At 46.1% G+C, this 18,862-nt stretch overlaps 10 protein-coding genes across 10 annotated transcripts; 5 read left to right on the top strand and 5 right to left on the bottom strand.

Annotated features, from left to right (window-relative positions):
• Positions 1-30: 30 nt before the first annotated feature.
• Positions 31-366, top strand: N7495_001048 (uncharacterized protein; the record flags this gene model as incomplete). Its single annotated transcript, XM_057203718.1, has 1 exon — positions 31-366. The coding sequence occupies one exon, from the start codon at positions 31-33 to the stop codon at positions 364-366; it is 336 nt and encodes a 111-aa protein (XP_057067791.1).
• Positions 367-452: 86 nt separating this feature from the next.
• On the top strand, positions 453-2,031 carry N7495_001047 (uncharacterized protein; the record flags this gene model as incomplete). The annotated part of the gene is made up of 4 exons (XM_057203717.1): positions 453-697; positions 759-1,201; positions 1,254-1,839; positions 1,893-2,031. The coding sequence occupies 4 exons, from the start codon at positions 453-455 to the stop codon at positions 2,029-2,031; spliced, it is 1,413 nt and encodes a 470-aa protein (XP_057067790.1).
• A 2,488-nt stretch (positions 2,032-4,519) lies between these two features.
• Positions 4,520-4,995, top strand: N7495_001046 (aegerolysin family protein; the record flags this gene model as incomplete). Its single annotated transcript, XM_057203716.1, has 2 exons — positions 4,520-4,620; positions 4,683-4,995. The coding sequence occupies 2 exons, from the start codon at positions 4,520-4,522 to the stop codon at positions 4,993-4,995; spliced, it is 414 nt and encodes a 137-aa protein (XP_057067789.1).
• A 144-nt stretch (positions 4,996-5,139) lies between these two features.
• N7495_001045 (peroxisomal copper amine oxidase) lies at positions 5,140-7,301 on the bottom strand (the record flags this gene model as incomplete). The annotated part of the gene is made up of 3 exons (XM_057203715.1): positions 5,140-5,486; positions 5,541-6,791; positions 6,848-7,301. 3 exons carry the CDS (start codon positions 7,299-7,301, stop codon positions 5,140-5,142), a joined length of 2,052 nt encoding a protein of 683 aa, XP_057067788.1.
• A 1,039-nt stretch (positions 7,302-8,340) lies between these two features.
• Positions 8,341-9,837, bottom strand: N7495_001044 (CCR4-NOT core DEDD family RNase subunit POP2; the record flags this gene model as incomplete). Its single annotated transcript, XM_057203714.1, has 2 exons — positions 8,341-9,312; positions 9,370-9,837. The coding sequence occupies 2 exons, from the start codon at positions 9,835-9,837 to the stop codon at positions 8,341-8,343; spliced, it is 1,440 nt and encodes a 479-aa protein (XP_057067787.1).
• A 201-nt stretch (positions 9,838-10,038) lies between these two features.
• Positions 10,039-10,366, top strand: N7495_001043 (NADH dehydrogenase [ubiquinone] 1 beta subcomplex subunit 3; the record flags this gene model as incomplete). The annotated part of the gene is made up of 2 exons (XM_057203713.1): positions 10,039-10,136; positions 10,201-10,366. The coding sequence occupies 2 exons, from the start codon at positions 10,039-10,041 to the stop codon at positions 10,364-10,366; spliced, it is 264 nt and encodes an 87-aa protein (XP_057067786.1).
• Positions 10,367-10,828: 462 nt separating this feature from the next.
• On the bottom strand, positions 10,829-12,349 carry N7495_001042 (uncharacterized protein; the record flags this gene model as incomplete). The annotated part of the gene is made up of 1 exon (XM_057203712.1): positions 10,829-12,349. The coding sequence occupies one exon, from the start codon at positions 12,347-12,349 to the stop codon at positions 10,829-10,831; it is 1,521 nt and encodes a 506-aa protein (XP_057067785.1).
• A 302-nt stretch (positions 12,350-12,651) lies between these two features.
• Positions 12,652-14,668, bottom strand: N7495_001041 (acyl--CoA ligase; the record flags this gene model as incomplete). Its single annotated transcript, XM_057203711.1, has 6 exons — positions 12,652-12,978; positions 13,032-13,354; positions 13,411-13,573; positions 13,628-13,903; positions 13,961-14,338; positions 14,393-14,668. The coding sequence occupies 6 exons, from the start codon at positions 14,666-14,668 to the stop codon at positions 12,652-12,654; spliced, it is 1,743 nt and encodes a 580-aa protein (XP_057067784.1).
• Positions 14,669-15,632: 964 nt separating this feature from the next.
• On the bottom strand, positions 15,633-17,060 carry N7495_001040 (uncharacterized protein; the record flags this gene model as incomplete). The annotated part of the gene is made up of 1 exon (XM_057203710.1): positions 15,633-17,060. The coding sequence occupies one exon, from the start codon at positions 17,058-17,060 to the stop codon at positions 15,633-15,635; it is 1,428 nt and encodes a 475-aa protein (XP_057067783.1).
• A 632-nt stretch (positions 17,061-17,692) lies between these two features.
• N7495_001039 (O-methyltransferase) lies at positions 17,693-18,599 on the top strand (the record flags this gene model as incomplete). The annotated part of the gene is made up of 3 exons (XM_057203709.1): positions 17,693-17,707; positions 17,763-18,512; positions 18,558-18,599. The coding sequence occupies 3 exons, from the start codon at positions 17,693-17,695 to the stop codon at positions 18,597-18,599; spliced, it is 807 nt and encodes a 268-aa protein (XP_057067782.1).
• Between the last annotated feature and the right edge of the window lie 263 nt (positions 18,600-18,862).

Here is an 18,862-nt window from a genome sequence, read left to right as displayed (position 1 = left end):
CCCAAGTATGTCATTAATAAGAGGTGTGATATGAGTGAGAGGTCTTCTGACTTCAAATTTGTCTCATTCATGGTGAAAAGCTGCATGATGGAGCTGTATGAAGAAGCTACACGCAGGTCTTGCGTCCGGCTGGAGCCAATCCAAGGCTCGACTGAGTGGGTTCATCTAGGATCAGCACTTGGGTTACGCTTCGGACCGAGTCAAGTACCTACCTGGGTACTCTATCTATCACAATTTAGAGACCCTGATGCTGCACGCACGCGAAGTCTTCACCACACAGCCAGCCACCTAAATTCCCAGGTGGGGTTTGCATATTACCGCATAGTACCTGTCTGGGTATTTCCTTTCCTACGCCACCTTATATAAAGACATACAGTTCCAGATAGGATATGAAAGACATTCGAACGTCTTGAAACTTCAAAAAGCTCGAATATATCCAAGTTCACTTCATCATGACTACATCCAGTCTTCCTCCCGATTTTATCTGGGGTTTCTCGACAGCTAACTATCAGATCGAAGGTGCCCTGGACGTTGATGGCCGTGGTGCCTCTATCTGGGACGCTTTCTGCGAGACACCTGGAAAAATTGCTGATGGCACCACTGCCGCAACCGCTTGCAATGCCTACCACAGGACCCAGGAAGATATTGCCTTGTTGAAGGAACTCAAGACTCCTTCATATCGTTTCTCTTTCTCCTGGTATTTCATCCATTAAGAAGACTTCAAGCTCGTTAATATTCCGCTCACACTGTATGACTAGGCCTCGTATTATTCCCCTTGGTGGAAGAAATGATCCTATCAATGAAAAGGGCCTGAATTACTATGTCAAGCTCATAGATGACCTCATCGCTGCTGGTATCACCCCCATGGTTACCATCTACCATTGGGATCTCCCTGCAGCTTTGCATGACCGCTACGGCGGTCTCCTCAACAAGGAGGAGTTCACTGCGGACTTCTCGCACTATGTCCGACTACTTTTCAAGACATTCGGTGACAAAGTCAAGCATTGGATTACTTTCAATGAGCCGTTCTGCATTGCTGTGCTTGGATACAACACAGCAACCTTTGCCCCCGGTCACAGCAGTGCGACAGAACACTGGATCGTTGGTCACAATATTTTGGTAGCCCATGGTGCAGCAGTCAAGATCTATCGCGAGGAGTTTAAACCTCAACAGAAGGGATCGATTGGAATTACCCTGAACGGTATGTAAAAATTTCTCTTTCAAGAATAGAAGTTTAATTTTCTATTATCAAGGTGACTGGGTTGAGCCTTGGGACCCAGAAGATCCGGAGGATCTTGAAGCCCAGACTCGCAGACTGGAGTTTGCCATCGGATGGTTTGCCGACCCCATTTACAAAGGCAAATACCCTGATAGCATGATCAAGCAGCTTGGTGACCGCCTCCCTACCTGGGAGCCCGAAGATATTGCACTCGTAAAGGGGAGCAATGATTTCTACGGAATGAACCACTACTGTTCAACCTACGTTAAGCATAAAACTACCCCACCTGAATACCATGATTTCATGGGTAATCTCGAGGTTCCCCAAGTCAATAAGGCCGGTGAAAGCATTGGACCAGAAACAGCATCGCACTGGCTGCGTCCTAACCCCCCGGGCTTCAGGAAACTTCTCAAGTGGCTAAGTGATCGATATGACTATCCCACAATCTATGTCACCGAGAACGGCACCACTATGAAGGGTGAGACTGAGATGCCACTCGAACAGATTCTGAATGATGAGTTCCGCGTGAAGTTCTACAAGGAGTATATCGAAAACATGGCTGATGCGTATACCATTGATGGAGTGAACGTTGTCGCTTATTTTGGGTGGAGTTTGATGGAGTAAGCCATTTCTCATTCAAAATGGAAAATATAAATACTAACGACCTTCATAGTAACTTCGAGTGGGCCGATGGATTTGAGCCCCGATTCGGATGTGTGTATGTGGACTATGAGGATAATCAGAAGAGAACCCCCAAGAAGAGTGCCAGAGTCATGCACGAAGTCTTCGATCGTCTGATCAAGAAAGAGTGATCGCATCAAGTACCTAGTCAGAAACTCGAGGGATATTTAGGTTATCACTATTTCTTTCACAATTCACTCCTTTGATACTCATCAAGTACAACTGGACATGATTCGTCGAAACTGCATAATGATACTGGAAACAGGTAATGGATAGTTTAGTAACCAATAAGATCGAAAAGGATTTATTTTAATTGATGGTTGGTATAAGTGGTTAATAAGGACGATACGTTTTATGAGTCAGCATGTTAGCTCAGGGGAAGAGCGCCGGGCTCATAACCCGGAGGTCCCTGGATCGAAACCAGGACATGCTATCTATCTTCTACCAAGTATCTTCTTTTTTCATATTTTTTTGTCAACTTAGAAATCAAATCATTGCGAAGAAGATTCATTCATATATTCAGGACATATAGTCATTCAACCTAGTCTGTAAACTGAATGAATGATAAAGGCCGTTAACCAAATTTTTTTACGACGCGGAATTTCCTTTTTCGGGGCTTTTTGACTCTATTGACTCTATTGACTAATAAAGAATATTTTGGATTATATAATGAAATACGGCCCCCCATATTATCTAACAAGCATGTTAGCTCAGGGGAAGAGCGCCGGGCTCATAACCCGGAGGTCCCTGGATCGAAACCAGGACATGCTATCCACTCAGAACATTTCTTTTTTTTTTCTTTATTGCCCACCTAGAAATCAGATTATTACAGAGAAGATTCATGATCATTGCCAGGTCGTCATGAATCCAGACTGTAAATTGAGGGAATAAATCTTTTTCAGAATTTTTTTTCGACCATAGACTACTAAGATTGTTATGCAACGTTGAAGAAATTTTGGATTACTTGTCGAGAGGTTCTACAATGTCCTTAATTTATAGTGTCAAAGATGGCCCAATTTTTCATACAATAAGCATGTTAGCTCAGGGGAAGAGCGCCGGGCTCATAACCCGGAGGTCCCTGGATCGAAACCAGGACATGCTATCGTCTGCGAAGTAATTTTTTCTTCTTTTCTTTTTTCGTCATCCTCAGTCCACTTGATAAGTTTTATCAGTCTTAAGGAATGATAAAAGAATTTTTCAACTTCTTTTATTACGCGTGTTTACGCTCTTAATTCCAATTGACTGTAGATATGACTCGACAACATTCGCCTACCCTACTAAATAGCTATTCTCACACACAAAGTGGGTCCAACGGTAGATAAATTCTCTAACATCGTACACAAATCATCCATAAAAAGAACTAATCACGTTGAAATATCCTGAAGCACTTTGGACTACCTGGCTGGTGATAATCGAATGATAATCAGACGTATGGAGTAATTCGAAGTCATATTCAGACTATCCAATGACTCCACAGGAGATTTACGAACGTACAACACTTTCATCGGCGTTTTACCAGAAACTCCTGTTGCTCATCGTCAGTAGGTACCTTAGTTAAAGTAAGGAAAAATCAAAAAAAGATATTTGGTTGAGGATAGCATGTCCTGGTTTCGATCCAGGGACCTCCGGGTTATGAGCCCGGCGCTCTTCCCCTGAGCTAACATGCTGATTCATGTACTGAGAGAAGAAATTTGGCCATATGGACGAGGCCTCCAGTTCTGAGTCATGAATGACGGATGTAAAATGAACAATCGCCGTGTAAGATGATGACTATATAATAGCAAAGAGCTCAGAGTCCGTACACTCTATTATATAATTTAGATTCAGAATTTGATTGATATTAAATTAGAGGCGAAGAACATCATAGCTAGCAGATTGAAGACTACCAGTAGCTAACAAATGACTGCTACTAATACAGAGTTTATGGACAGAAGGTCCACAACAAAACGCTTTTAGAAAGAATTTCCCAGCATTAAGTATAAGTAGAGAACTGATAGCCTTGAGAACGACATTCCCAGTTGCAATGCACTGTATTATGTGCAGAGATACCTAGGTACGCATTACCTTCTGAAGTCTTGAAAACTTAGCTCGAAATTGCCAAGTTGGGTATAACTACTCCGTACTTCGACATGTTTGGTGCACCACCCTTCTCTAGGTACCTATTTCTCACGAGTTAATCTGTAATTTTAAGTATCAATTTATCAGGTGTGTTATTGTACATTATTATGAAATTGGATTTAGCGTCACGAGCCCAATTTCCCCTTGGCATTTCCAAGGTTAGTACTGACTTCGATTCCAACAGGTCAAAAGACCTGAAGAAACAAGAGATTCATCGTTAATTAGGAATATCTGCTCTTCTGTAATTGGCTCTAAATAGGCATGAATATGGGGGAACTTATTTGCTTCAACCCCGCGTTTAAAGGTTTCCATGGGTTCGGCCGCAATTGGCCAATAACATCATCACCACAACAACAACTATAAAATGAATTACATCACCATAATGACCTTCTGGGGTATAAATTGGTAGTCCAGGTATAGTTATAACGTGGATTCATCTTAAAGTGTTCATCTACAATATCTTACCACAATTTATCAACTTCTTTCATCCTGATTTCCAATATGGATATGGATAATTACAACTCGCAATGGGTATCCTTCCATATCCGAGACCATCTTGGCGAAGGCAAGATATTAGTGCAAAACACCATCATCGAAGGGGGGTAAGTACTTTGTTTTTACAGTCTTCTTATTTCTCTCAATTCATAAAACTAACTGCCGGCAGTGGCGAGTTCTACAACGTGAATGACCGCCGCCAATCCCTCACCGAAGAAGATGTCGACGAGCTCGTGATCCCCCCGCTTGGTGTTGGCGAGATAAGTGCACACGGCCGCCGTGGCAGTGAGGGTCGCCTTGATCTTTTTCATGGCGAATCCAAGATCTGCGAGCTCCATTGGGAGAATCGTGGAGGAGAATTTACCAACTTGGTCGAGGTGCTGGATAGCGACGACAAGTATAAGATCGTGCATGGAGGCTGGAATCCTGATAAAGGCCCTTTGGGACATGTTTTCGTTGATATTGAGAAGAGAAATTTATAGACTGAGAAATACAACTTGGAGTTACAAATGGATGCCCGGGATAGCTTTATACATGATTTATGCAAACTACGTAAGAATGAAAAAGAATTGATACACATTTGTGTTCAAGGATGCTTAATAACTGGGATAAATACATATGCAAATTTAGACCAAAACACTTGATCCATCATTTTTCGGACAAGCACAAGCGTTTCCACCTGCAGCTACCTGCGAAGGTGTGCGTGAAAAGCTCGGTGGCACATCGAGAACAGGATTGCGGTCAAAGAAGTGACGAGGACGCAAAAGAACGGTCATTGGCTCAGCAGGCATGATCGGGTAATCTTCCGGAGCCGGGAAGTGAGTGAGACCGAAGGTGTGCCAGAGTACAACATCGGTGTTATCAATCGACGAATCTGGTCCAGCGGCCTCGATCCAAGCGGGGATACCTTCTGAGGGCTCACCCGAAGTTTGGGGAACATGGCGACCTGCTGGATGGATTTGATCGTCGGAGTCTGGGTTTTGTTAGATTCATTTGATTATAAGGTGATTATGGGGGAAATACTCACATTTAGTTACGTGGACTGCATGGCGGGCAAATCCAGCACGCTTCCAGACTAGTCCACCCTCTTTGGGAAGAAGTGATGGCACATCACGGCTGACAAGTTTGTAGGAGACGGGCTTTTTGCTGTAGGGGTTCAACTTGTTGGTGTTGGCCATATCCCACGTACGGCTAGTGGATCCATCGTAATCAGACATGGCCTCGTGAGGGGTTGTAAACTTGGTCTTCTTAGCGAAGAAAGCATTGCCGTATTTGTTCTCAGCGCTGCCAACATCTCCAGGACCTCGGATAGCATCGGACTGGAAGATTGTATTGTTTGGACCATCAATGTTGGGATCAATTCGAAGACAAAACAAGTGCTGGTGGTTGTGGGCATTGACGCCTGGGTACACCTCGGTTCCCCAGCCCTTAGTATCCTCATTAGGGTTCATGGCATATGTGTTCAAAATGCCAGTCAGTTTGATTTCCAGCTGGACGGTACCATCCTGGTGGAAAATCCAGTACACGCAGTACTCGTAGTTAGCAGCAGTGAAGATCTGCGAAATAATGAGTTTGCGGCCACGGGTTACAATCGTGGAACCGTCGCGGAAGTCAGTGTGTTTGAAGAGAATACCAGCGTCCTCTTCATGGATACAGATGGCATTTTTGATAATAGTTGAGGCACCGGCACGGTTCACAAATGCAGCATCCATGTAGTGGATTGCTCCCTTGCAGTCACATCCAAGGGACAGACTATTGGTCATGTAGCCACCGCCGTACTCACCCAGATCAAAGGCATGCTTGCGCTGGTGAGGATGCTCGGGGTTTCCATACGGGACCACCATCTCCGCCATTGAGAGACGGTAGAAGATTGGTCGAATATTTCCTTTATCGCTAAAGGTAATGTTGTTGAAAACAAGCCCCTCTCGGTAGTTGAAGCCGATGTGGATGCTCCATTTTTGCCACTCAATGGTACGACCCTTCATCTCAAATGAGACACCTTCCGGCTGGGTAATATGGAGAGACTTGATATCGGTTCGGTATCCGCTTGTCTGTTCAATTGATTCCCGGTGGTAATTGTTGGGAGCAGCCTTGCTGAGAGGTCGGCGTACCGAAGGTACATCGATGTGAATAATCTTCTTGGTCTCTGCGTTAAAGATAGGACAGAAGTCGAGAGGGTAATTGTACTGGGAGTCATCAACGTGAGGGCGGTAGTACATCAGAGCCTGCTGTAATCGTACGCCAGTGCCAAAACGCTCGTCGTAGCCAATTGTCCATGCTAGATCGAGATGTTAGCTCCATATCAGCCCAAAAGTAGTAGATCGAATAACTTACGATCGCAATAAACTTTGTACATATCCTCTGGAGGAATACCGATTATTCCACATTGCTCAATGACCTTGGGATCCTTGCGCACCACATGCTCTACCTCTTGTAAATCCTCCATTGTGATTAGAGGTTGCATATTTGGTGCATGCTTCCACTGGACAATCTCATTTTTCTCTAAATTGACTACACCATCATATAGATTGCCACCCGGAGCAATAGCAACCACATCAGCGCAACGCACTGGACGAGGAGCATGTTCTGGATCTGCCAACCAGGCCATCATCTCTGTCTTGCGAGGCTCATAGAGCGTAACGGCATTGAAGTTGAGTGAGCCGTGCTCCTTGCGGACGATGGCTACAGCAGCATCAATTTCCACAGTAGAGAGTGGGTCGAAAGGATGCGGGGGAGCAGAAGTGCCGGTGACATGGTAAGCCAATTGTTGAAGTCGTTCGAGCACCATCGCGATGAAGTTGTAGTATGAATTATACCTATCGATGTTTGAAAGAGTGCTAATGTGAGAAGTACACAATTGAGGAAATTAAAAGTATTATGATGATTAAATTTCTCAAACCTACGGGCATATGTATATTTATGTAATGTATTGTGGAGTGATTGAACACATCGAGGTCTGATAGAGAAGATAAGAAGTGGTAATTGCGGGGGTTCGGATCGCATATCCTGATTTGGTTTAGCGCATTATATATCGACATACATCGTGATCCTTGATAGGGAATATTTTGCGATTACTCCATTCAATGACCTATTCACTTCCGATACGTTCAACTGCGATTACATCAGAGACTGTACTGGATGAAATGTTGACTGTGAAGATCAGATCGCATTTTTGACTACTCGAGTAAGCCTGAACTCTCAAAGAGGATATGTTTGTTTACTAGTAGTACCTAGGTACATTCAACGACCTATTCTCTAGATATAGTCATTTAATAATCTGTAGGGACTGCATCCATGGATTTGAAACAAGATCAATTCTCGCTCAACTCTCGAGGTCGAGACAGACTCGGGCTTGAGATGAGTCTCAACAAAGTCACACACGCCTCAATAGTAATCCCTCATAGAAGGCTACCTGGGTAGGGACGAAGTACGTGATGAGGGTTGGGTAAATTTGTAATAGAAACGAAAAAGAACTATGGTGCATAAGATACATGAGCGCCTATTTTGAGACTGTCTACCTCTCCATATTCATAGAACCGGCTATAGCGAGAAAGTAAGGCATATGAAAATAAGATATGCCAGAAAAAATACGCAAAATAGACGATCACTCTGAGCACTAGAACGCCATGTAGATGTGTTCAGACAACGAAACCAGACGCCTTGCCCTTGAACACCACCACCCGAAACGCAAGAGACCGCGCGCAATAGAACTGATGCAAAGCGATATGTGGAAATGCACTGCCGAAGATCGAAGATGAAAAAGGACACAAAGTTCGTGCTCATCTATTTACATGATCATAACGATATTAAAAGCATCTTTCTTCGACTTAAACCTTGCCTGCTGGGAATCCACTGGGTGTGGGATAGCCAGAGCCATGGTTTGGGGTGTGCGTGGCTGTCCGAGTGTGACCGTTAATAGGGGTGCTTGGGGTGCCAGCAGCGGAGTAAATTGTTGCTCCGTTTAAGTTTGGGGTCTGTTGTGCCATTTGGTACGACATGGCTGGCATCTGCCCGTTCAAGCCCCAGATCTGACCAGAGTATTTACTCTCATCAATAACTCCATTGAACACCAGCTGTCGCATCTTCCAGTAAATCTCTCCTGTCACAAGAGAATCTGAACCAGCCTGATGGGCAATTCCGACACGCTTGACGCCAAGCTCATCAGCAATGTCCTGGAGACCAGACTTTTGACCGAGGCTGGCGAGAATCTGAGCGGCAGCTGGCGTAAGGGGGGTGTCATTGACAGCTTGGTTGCGGCCAGCATGCTTCATCAGATATTTAATGTCGTAGAGGGACGGGAAAAAGATGTTCAGCAGCTTGTGGAAATCCTCCTCGTTCTCTGACAATGGTTTGCAGAGCATGAGTTTCATAAGGTAGCCAAAATCGTAACCTGAATGAAAGGAGACCCAGTGAACATCATCTAACAACACCAAGCCAGAACTGATTAGCAGAGAGCCAAACTCGAAAGGGTCGATGCCACTCTTTTCATGCATATTGAAATCGATACCGGACTTGGCGAGCATGGTGGTCGAGTCCTGGGCGTACATATCTCCTTCCAACGAAAAACGGAAGTTGAATTGCCAAGTGCACGGGGCCGGGGACATGGCACTTCCATAAGTCTGGCCATTCGCATCCGTAGAAATGGCGGGGGGCACTTCTCCATCCTCATTAAATAGCGTAATTCCGAGCTGAATCATCTTCAAAAGGTCGACGTTGCATCGGAGTGTCTGGTAATGGTAGTCGGCTTTGTTTGCAAAGGAGCCGATGGGTCGCGCGACGATACCGGGGAATTCGGTGTCCTGCATACAGGAATTAGTATCGTTTCAAATCAGAGGAATGGAAACAGTTCATCTTACCATGCTAATGTATGGATATTTGTCAACAAGCGATCTCAAAGTCGCCATTTCTTGATTCAAATTTTGCTTCCACACATCGCGTATCCGGCTCTTGGCGAATCCTCCTTTGGCGTCAAGTGATAAACGCCCATCGTGTCCTTGGTGTAATTGTTGCTGCTGCATCTGAGCCCCGCGAGCGAAACCCATCTGCGCCGCATGACTTGCAAGACCAGTCCCACCGGCGTCACTGGTGGTTCCCGAGAACCCGGCGACAGACATACCATTGGAAACACCCGCGCTAGAAAGTGTAAATGGGTTTATGTTTGTATTAGGGTTGCCCGCAAAACCTGGGTGGCCTCCAAGGGAAGGAGGAGGAAGTGCGGTGTTAGACTGAGCGTGGGAATGTTGAGATTGAAGGTGGGATTGTTGGAGCGTGTAAGGAGTAGTGAGACCCGAGGGCCCACCATATCTACCAACAGGGGGTGGCATTATCGGCGAGTTGTTGTGAGAGGTAAGATCGCGTTCGTGGATTGAAGGTGGAGGAAAGCTATGGCCCTCCTAAGGCCGACCGTATCCGGTTAGCGTCAATCTGTCCTGCCAAGCCCCGGCAACTCACCTCACTTCAAGTGCGACTTGACTTGCCCTCTATTCTTTTACTTACCCCACTCTTCACCTCTCTCCTCTATCACAATGTCTGCCAGAAATCCAACTGGGTTTGATATCAAACAATTGAAGGCTGCGGCTTCCCCGTCGTCCATCTACCGCAAGCAGGACCCCTGGGCTCGCCAGTAGGTTTTCACTTTTACCTCGAATTAAAGACGAATCACGCCCAATTTACTAACTCCATTGCAGTGAAACTTGGCGCTACTATGGTCCCTTCAGCCGGTGGAACCGGTTCAAGGGACTTTTCCCCGGTTTGGGTATTGCAACCGTTGCTTTTACTGCCTACTGCACATACGAGCACTTCTTCCTGAAGGACGACCACCACGATGCCCACCACGGTGAGGATCACCACTAAGATACTTCTCAAATGAAGTAATTGAAAATGCCACGGACCGACGAACAATTGATTGGAGGACTGATACCCCCGTGGACGAGAGAGTCCGTTTAGTCTCCATGAAAGTCATAACATTGAGCCTCGACATGGACCGCCACGGCAGAGTCATGAGATGATTGTTTGTCGCGTTGTTTTTGGCAATCCCAGCATCTGCAGTTCAGAGGTGCGACTGGCGCTCTTGGTTTTTATTTGTCGGCTGTACATAGCTTTATGTTCAATTACTATACATGTGTTTTTATTGGCTCACACGGATCAGATCGGATCTATAGGATCCTAAACTAGAGATCTTGTCCGTTGCTTTCCGGATTCTCTTGTATCCATGGATGTATTGTGGGGGGTAACATGATATCATAAATCGCATCGAATCTCCCACGGATGTATGGGAGAATCGAAGTAGCTAGGTCTATATATTGAAAATTTTATTTACTCATCCTCGAACACCAGTGAGATCCCATCGTCACCAGCAGTGACAATACGCTTTCCCTCAAATCCTTGAACAAAGCCCATAATTCCGCCAGCTTGTTCACCTTCTTCGTTCTCCGTGGCTCCCATATGTCCCCTCCACTCCTTCAACAAGCCATTTCCAGCGGCGGCAGTGCCTCCACGGGCATCCCACCGTCGGACAACACCATCCAAGCCAACTGAAGTAAGCAGGTATGGGCGTCCCGCACTAGCGGATGCAGGTGGACCCGGGCGTGAAGCACGACTCTGAAGGAACTCAACCTTCACAACAGCATTGCCATCGTGAGCGTCTCTGATATGCCGGCGAACAGCAAAGCGATGAGCTGCATCAAAGAGTGCAATCGACCCATCGACTGAACCCGCGGCGAGGAGGGTCAATGGGGGTTGGGAGAAGGACAGAGTCTCGATACCGTCTGATTGAGCCTGGAGATCGGCAAGGATAGTGCCTGCGGCAGAGGTTGTAGCGGATTGTGTACTGGCAGCCTTGCCCTTTCCGGTAGGCACAGCACCTGCAAGTCGAGGAAGACCGACAATCTTAATATGGCCCTCGGCACCGCCAACTGCCACAATCCCACCACCGGGAGAAATAGCAATAGAATAAAGACCACCTTCCACAGCAAATCGCTGGTCCTCTGCGGTCAATACGACAACCGCATTGGTACCAGGAGATCCAGTGAAACCTGCGGCCGCGGCGGCTCCAAACACATCATAGACATAGAGACTTCCATCCTCAGACACTGTTGCCAGCAAATTTCCATCCGGTGTCCAGGCACCAGCCGTGCAGGAAGCAGTATGCTGGAAGAAAGTCTGAATGATAGAGATAGGTTGAGCGTCGGCGGCATCAATGCGGAATACCCAAGTGCTGCCGTCATTGGCACCCAGAGCGACCACATTGCGCTTTTCTTCGCTGCCTTGCTGGTAAGGGCAGACAGACACCCAGTTGATCTCCTCCACTTCCTGAGCCTCGGCCAAAAATTCCCAGGCGAAGCCAGTCTTCTGAGGAGTCGAGTCCCGCCAGGCTCGCAATTTGCCGTCCAGACCCGCTGTCAACGCATATTCTCCTGCCGGCTCAGTAAATGCCACCACATTCACGGTATCAGTGTGTCCATCGAACTTAGCCAGAGGTACCAGAGACTCGCGTTCCCGGGGTTGGGGGTTCGATTCATAGCTCTGAGGGAGAACGGGGCGCGGGCTGGGGGTTGAGTCAAAAATGTAGGCGGTATCGTCACCTGCGCCAGTAATGACAATGTTGTTATGTACAGGATGCTGTGCGACACAGAAGACAGAGTCTGAGTGCGAGTCGAAATGCGCAGACGAATCATTCTGGAAGGTAATTTGTTCTTCGTAGGTCATGGCCTGGTCCTCATCCTCTCCGTCAGAGTCCATGGGGTGGTCCTCATCGCGGTTGATGATTTCCTCTCCTTCATCAGCACCGAGGTAGATGTCCTCGTCGCCATCATTGTGAGGATGTTGCGCGGACATTTTCTATATGTGGAGGCTCGTGGCGCAGCTCTTCGAATGGAATTTTCGAGTCGATGATTCCCAGTCGGTATATGAACAAGGACTTTAGAAAAGTGCAATTTGAAGAATTTCTTGAGAAAAGGATGGATTTCTGTATGAATTTGTCATGAGGAGAAAAGATAAGTGAGCTCTTGCTAATAATTTTTTTTTTTTTTTTTTGGTCTCCCCGCTTAGAAATCCATTCCCCGCTCCAAACAGTGCAAACACCAATATTACTGAAGTTCCTCACTGCATATTTAACTTGAACTACGAATTGAATTACTCTAAAGCTTGGACCCTGCCTTTCTCCGTGCCTCCTTCTCTTGGTCTCGAAGCAGTCGACGCAATATTTTGCCGCTCGGACTCTTAGGGACCATATCGATAAATCTGACACCGCCCTTTAGCCACTTGTGGCGTGCCTTGTGATCCTTAACGTATTTCTTGATTGACTCGATAGCAGCCTCATCTGAGCCGGCTGAAGGTGATTTGACCACAATTGCCTTCGGTACTTCACCAGCAGCTTCATCAGGCACAGGAATCACAGCGCAATCAGCCACAGCGGGATGTGTTAGAAGGTGTGCTTCGAGCTCAGCTGGTGCCACTTGGAGACCCTTTAATACATCGTTAGTGATCATTTGGGTTGAATAAAGAAGAAGCAACATACCTTAACCTTTATCAACTCCTTGATGCGGTCCACAATGAAGATATGTTCGGTTCCATTTGGACCAACGCTAACGACTGCTTCGTCTCCCGTATGCATCCATCCGTTCTCAAATGTTTCTTTAGTAGCCTTTTCATTGTTCAAGTATCCCAATACAACACTCGGAGAACGAACAACGAGTTCGCCTGGCGTATCATAGCTGGTAATTTCCTGGCCCTCTGGTGACATAATACGTGCCTCGAATCCAGGAAGCAAGCAGCCGCAAGATCCCAGTATAACATCATCGGGATGAGTCGAGGTGACTACCGTACATGTTTCAGTCAGACCTACATATTGAAGGTCAGCGCTGGCTATGGCTTTCAATCTCCCTTTCTAGTCTTACCATATCCTTGCCGGACAGTGATATTGGGATATATCTTCTGGAATTCGACGGCTGTTTGCTCTCCCAGAGGAGCAGCTCCAGTGAAAATGGATTCCACGGAGCTCAAGTCGTACTGAGAGCACATCTCTTGACTTCTAAGCATGTTGATGATAATTGGAGGAACCTGGCGAGTGTATTAGCAAGGATGCAGTCTTTTACATTATGCGGAAAGAAGTACCAAGAAGAGAGAATTGATCTTGAAGTTTTGAATGGAGGCCAAGTATGACTTCAACTCAAACCTGGGAAGAATAATAGTTTGATCACCCCGATAGGCGCCCGCATGACAGACGACCACCAATGAATATATATGGCTCTGCGGTAGAAGTCCTAGGGCAATGTCAGTGTATACAGAATCCCCGTTGGCGGATGCATTGGTCTTGCGGTAGTTATCTTCAAACGCCTTGATTTGCAGGACATTGGAAATAACATTCCGGTGAGAGATTTTGACTCCTTTCTGCATGGCTTTCGGTTAGTTTCGTGGCTTACGTCCGATAATTGGAGATATCGTTACCGGTAAGCCAGACGTTCCACTGGAGTAGCATAAATATGCAGTTCGGCGGGCTCCTTCGCCATGTCCCCATCTCAGTGGTTCTAATGGTGGGAGACTCTTCCCGGTCTCTGCAATTTGAGAGACTGTTTTGAACTCAGTTTGTGAATTTGCACCAAAAAGTTGCGGCACAACATCAATCAGATAGATCTTATGCTTGGGAAAGTCAGCCAAAGATGCGGCATGGAGCGCAACCGGAAGCAACGAGGCACATGTGAACAATGCCTGGGCACCAGAGTCCAGTATTTGGTGTTTCAACTCTGCGGCATTTGCTGCAGCATTTACAGGTGATACAATGCCCGCCAGTCGGTTGACTGCCCAGAAGAAAGGCAAAGAATCAATCTATCATTTCGTTAGTCTATCACGCACATTCTCATCATATGACTCTCCACTTACGGTGTTGACGCTAAAAACAGCCACACATTTATCCCACTCTGTTCCATCATTAGGAGCCCATCCAAACTCTTTCGCTAGACCTCGTGCGATTTCTTCAACACGATTGACGACTTCTTGTGACGAGTATGACTTTCCGGACAGGCCACACGTGTAGGGGTCCTTCGAGTCATGATGCGGTACTCGGCCATACCGCTCGTTCAGCATGAATTCGCAGATAGGAACATCGTCGGGAATGGTGGCAAGGTCACCAAACTGCTTGTCTGGTAAAAACACCATGATGGGCTTTGATTTGAGTCAAATTTGTGAGAATGGAAAGCGATAATAAATATTAAAGGAAGTTGGGCTTTCAGGCGATTAGGAATTCTTTTAAGATGAAGAATAAAATAAATTGAAAGTTGAAAAGAACCGGTTCTTCTCAATTTCTTCTCAATTGTCCTAAATCTGGGGATTTGGCAGCGGGAGCGGGAGCGGGGAAGTGGCTTTGTTGGCACATAGAGATAGACTATTTAGATTAAACTACGTAGTCATTGGGCCATAAGTGAAATGAATTTGAAGTTCTGTGAAACCTTACCTAATAAGTCTAGTATATTTGATGGCCGAAGATGTGAATTCTGATTGCGCCAATCCATACCTACTCATGTTGACTTTCAAGGCTCGATTCGGACGGATAGAAGCTCTATACTGAGCCTCGGATAAATATGCGATGACCGAGGTATGTAAAAGCCTTAGAAAGTACCTAGGTATCAAAAGTACGTACCTGAGTACCCCTGAACCACTCTCAGAGCTCTAAAAGTGTAGCAACATACACCACTCGTCACGATCCAGGAGTGGCTCTTCGCACTCGTTGTGCCACTATGAATTTTAAACAGAAACGTTTTACTTGACTAATATGGTCAGCTCGAAAATCAAGTCAAATGGCTGGTACTTATGTATTTAGCGCAGATATTGATTGGATTTTCCCCACTTGTTCTCCATAATAGGTAGACAGTATTCCGTAGTTTCGGCTGGTTCATCAAAATTTTCAAATTGCTCATCGGCATACGGAGTAGGTAGATACTCAATCTTTGATCACCTGGGGATAAATGCTAGGTAATTGGGTGTGCCTGGAGAGAGGCTATTTGAAAAAAATTGCTTCAGCTGCTTCCAACTTTCAAAGAAAAGGATTCATTGTGATGTCGCCCAATGAAGACACTCTTTATATTCGTGATTCATATAACGCATATACTGATTCACACGCGCATCAAGTTAATCCTGCCTCCCGAGTCTGCTTAATCAGCAACAAAATGTCCTGCAGGGGCTGGTACACATGCACATGCCACCACCAAGGAAGAGGATCCTCAAAGGAAAACCGAGGATCTCTCCAAAATATGAATGGTTGCAATTCTGTTTTCACTGCGGCGATCGTCCTATTGGCGAGACTCCAAGAGTGGAACCGGACAACCAGATGGGTTCCAGCATTTTCACCAACAGACTTTAGCGTGCGAGACATAGGTGAAAGAGTCGCCGTTACATCCCAGGAAGCTGGCTCATTTGACTCCGGTGACAGTATCGCGATATAACCCTTAACAGGGCAGCGTGCATCGCGGAGTAGATTTCTGACTGCATTGGCGCCAGGAATACAGTCTGCTATGAGAATTGTATGGCGAACGGAGGAGACACCGAACTCTTCATCGATGAAAAGCTGAACTGAAAGATGACCAGTCATACGGAGGCCTCCTTTCTGAGCAAAGTTACCCATCAAACGATGAATAGCCACCGCCAAAGCTTCATCGAGGGGTGAGGCTCCCCAGTGAGGAGATCGAGATTCTATCAGTCGGACTTTGATGGCATGAACTTGGCCTCTCACAACCAGCAGGTCAGCAAAGAATTCCCCTAGTCGAGGCTGCTGCTGCAAAACCCATGGGCATTCCTTGTTAATTTGAATCTCACTGACTTCCGAATATGTCTTGCTGAGTGTACGCTTTGGCAGAGTGAGGGCCTTTGCATTTACGCCTGGACTGAGTCGCTGAATCTGATAGGACTTGCTTGGTGATCGGTGCAAGATTTTATGAATGGAATCGCGGGACTGCACCGTGTGGTGTTCAAGGACAGGCAGATCCTTCTCCACCAGATACTGTCGGAACGATTCCGGGTGCGCAAAGCAAGCTGTCAGCTCAACATCAAGGGTTATACAGCGGCAGCTTGTGCGACTCTCGATAACCTGACGAGCCATTGCATCTTCCATTGCAGTGGACTTGGATGAGCATGGGATCCATATATCGACCTTTTCACGATGAACGATATCCAGAAGACTGGAGATGTAGTGGTCCTTTTGAACACGGTAGTAAGCTAGTAAAGCTTTGGACATGCTACCACCAGAACGTATAGGGAGATGCAGATTGACCACATCCGCGCCAATTACCCGGTGGCCTTCTGCATTCCAGGCTCGTGCAAGGGCCAGACCATGAAGAGTTCCGATACCTGTGACCAAGATGGTCTTTGGGTAGAAGTGTACATTCCTAGTAACAAACCGGCGTCTAATTCGAAAACTAAACCAGGCTAGCACAGTTGAGGCCAGCAGAATGAAGTTGTCTGCAAAAAGTAACGAGAACGATAGCGAAATGCGGAATAGATGCCAAACAAAGCTGAGTAAGCCTTGTGCTGAAATCGTGAGACTCAGACTCTTCATCGGGAAGTCAGTCTTGATGGTCATCACAATAGTGAATGTAATATGCGAGGCATAGTGAGAAGATATGAAGATGGAGGAGGTTGGAGGTTGGGAATGTAAGGAGTGGGGCAGATCGGAACGGTGATCGGCGCCAACGAGTTACAGATCAGATCAAGATCGTGTAATGATGCATTCGTACAAGACGACTGTATTCGGTATTTTATACTGATAATATTGTATGGATATAAGAGAAGGTTTCATTCAGTCCCATTCGATCTTCATAATCTTGGATTTTATACATAAACTATTCAATCTTGTTAATTTCATCTCTACGTAGGTAATGATCAACTAGCTATTTATAATGAGGGTCTATGTACTGCCGTAATTTATTTTTGATACCTATGTATGCCAAGGAATACTTCAACAATCGCATCGCTATGCTTAAGCGATCAATTCTCGGTCAATTCGTTGGCTGGCCTATCTCGGCTTTCATCACCTGAACAGCACATTTCAATAATACGCACGTTCGGCGTTCCCGGGATCAAAGACTATGTTCTGACTTGTCTGCCATGGATGTGAGTTATAAAAGACCTATTTTCTCTGCTGTCACTTGAGTATCTCATTCAATCCATCCTACCATAACCTACTCCACAATGGTTTCACAGAATGTAAGTTTTCATGGCCCCAGATTATCAAATGTCAAGTCGTATTCACACTAAAAAGGTCCGCGATGAAGATGCGAAGAAGCTGCTCAGTTTCATCCACAACCATGAACATCTCGATGACGCCCGAGGTAATCCACAAAAGATTCTAGCTCTTATGGAAGAGTTTGATAACCATCATCATATGATGATAGTTGGCGGACCAAAAGGTCAAATTGTGACCGAATTGATTGAGGAATTAAAGCCGAAGACTATGATCGAGCTTGGATGCTACGTGGGCTACTCTGCCATCCTCTTTGGCGATGTGGTATGTCGCAACGGCGGTGAGCGCTACTTAAGTCTCGAGCTGAATGCAGAGTGGGCAGCAGCAGCGAGTCAACTCATCGAGCTAGCTGGTCTGCAGGAATTTGTGCGGGTGATTGTTGGTCGTAGCGATGTCTCTTTGGAAAAGCTCCACCGCGAGGGCGACGTCACTCAGATCGAGCTGATTTTCATTGACCACTACAAGCCTGCCTATATGACTGACTTGAAACTGTGTGAACACCACGGCATGATTGTCCCTGGCTCAGTTATCGCAGCTGACAATGTCATTTATCCGGGTAACCCGCCCTACCTAGAATACGTCCGGAGCACAGTCGAGCAAAAGAGGGAGCTCGCTAAGGTTGGACCTTCCAAGGGATACAATACAACGGGTATGCTGGAACGGGCTGTGCATTCCTTTATGCCCGAGGGCGATGAACCGTTCTTCAACACAATTGGGAATCCCAATCTCGTTTACCAGAGTGTGCTACGACAGCCTGAAGGCGAAAGTGTGAGTAATTTTATATTAACCATGAATTGACACTAACTTTTTAAGGATGCAATTGAAGTTACGCGCTGTGTAGGAGTCGAAGCATAAGCGGTTAAAGAACAGGCCCTGCAGTAGGGGGTGACGGACTAAGAGGAAAATCTAAGAGATGAATCAATATGAGTGTTCTAAGGTTCATTCCATCCTAGTTCTATCTATCTGGCTAGTTTACTATCGGTTACTCCGAGCAGACTACAGTAGAATCCACAGCCTTAGACAGTAGGCGTGAAACATATTAGTAAGTCGGACGACTAGACTCCGAAAGTAATTATACCTTGTCATATAGAAAGATCTGATGGTGTGACGAAATGGCG

This window comes from Penicillium taxi (genome assembly GCF_028828555.1).
Source record: "Penicillium taxi strain IBT 34144 chromosome Unknown utg000001l_segment0_segment0, whole genome shotgun sequence".
NCBI lineage: Eukaryota > Fungi > Ascomycota > Eurotiomycetes > Eurotiales > Aspergillaceae > Penicillium > Penicillium taxi.
The sequence above is the reverse complement of the archived record's forward strand: the minus strand, read 5'-3'. Positions and strand labels throughout refer to the sequence as shown.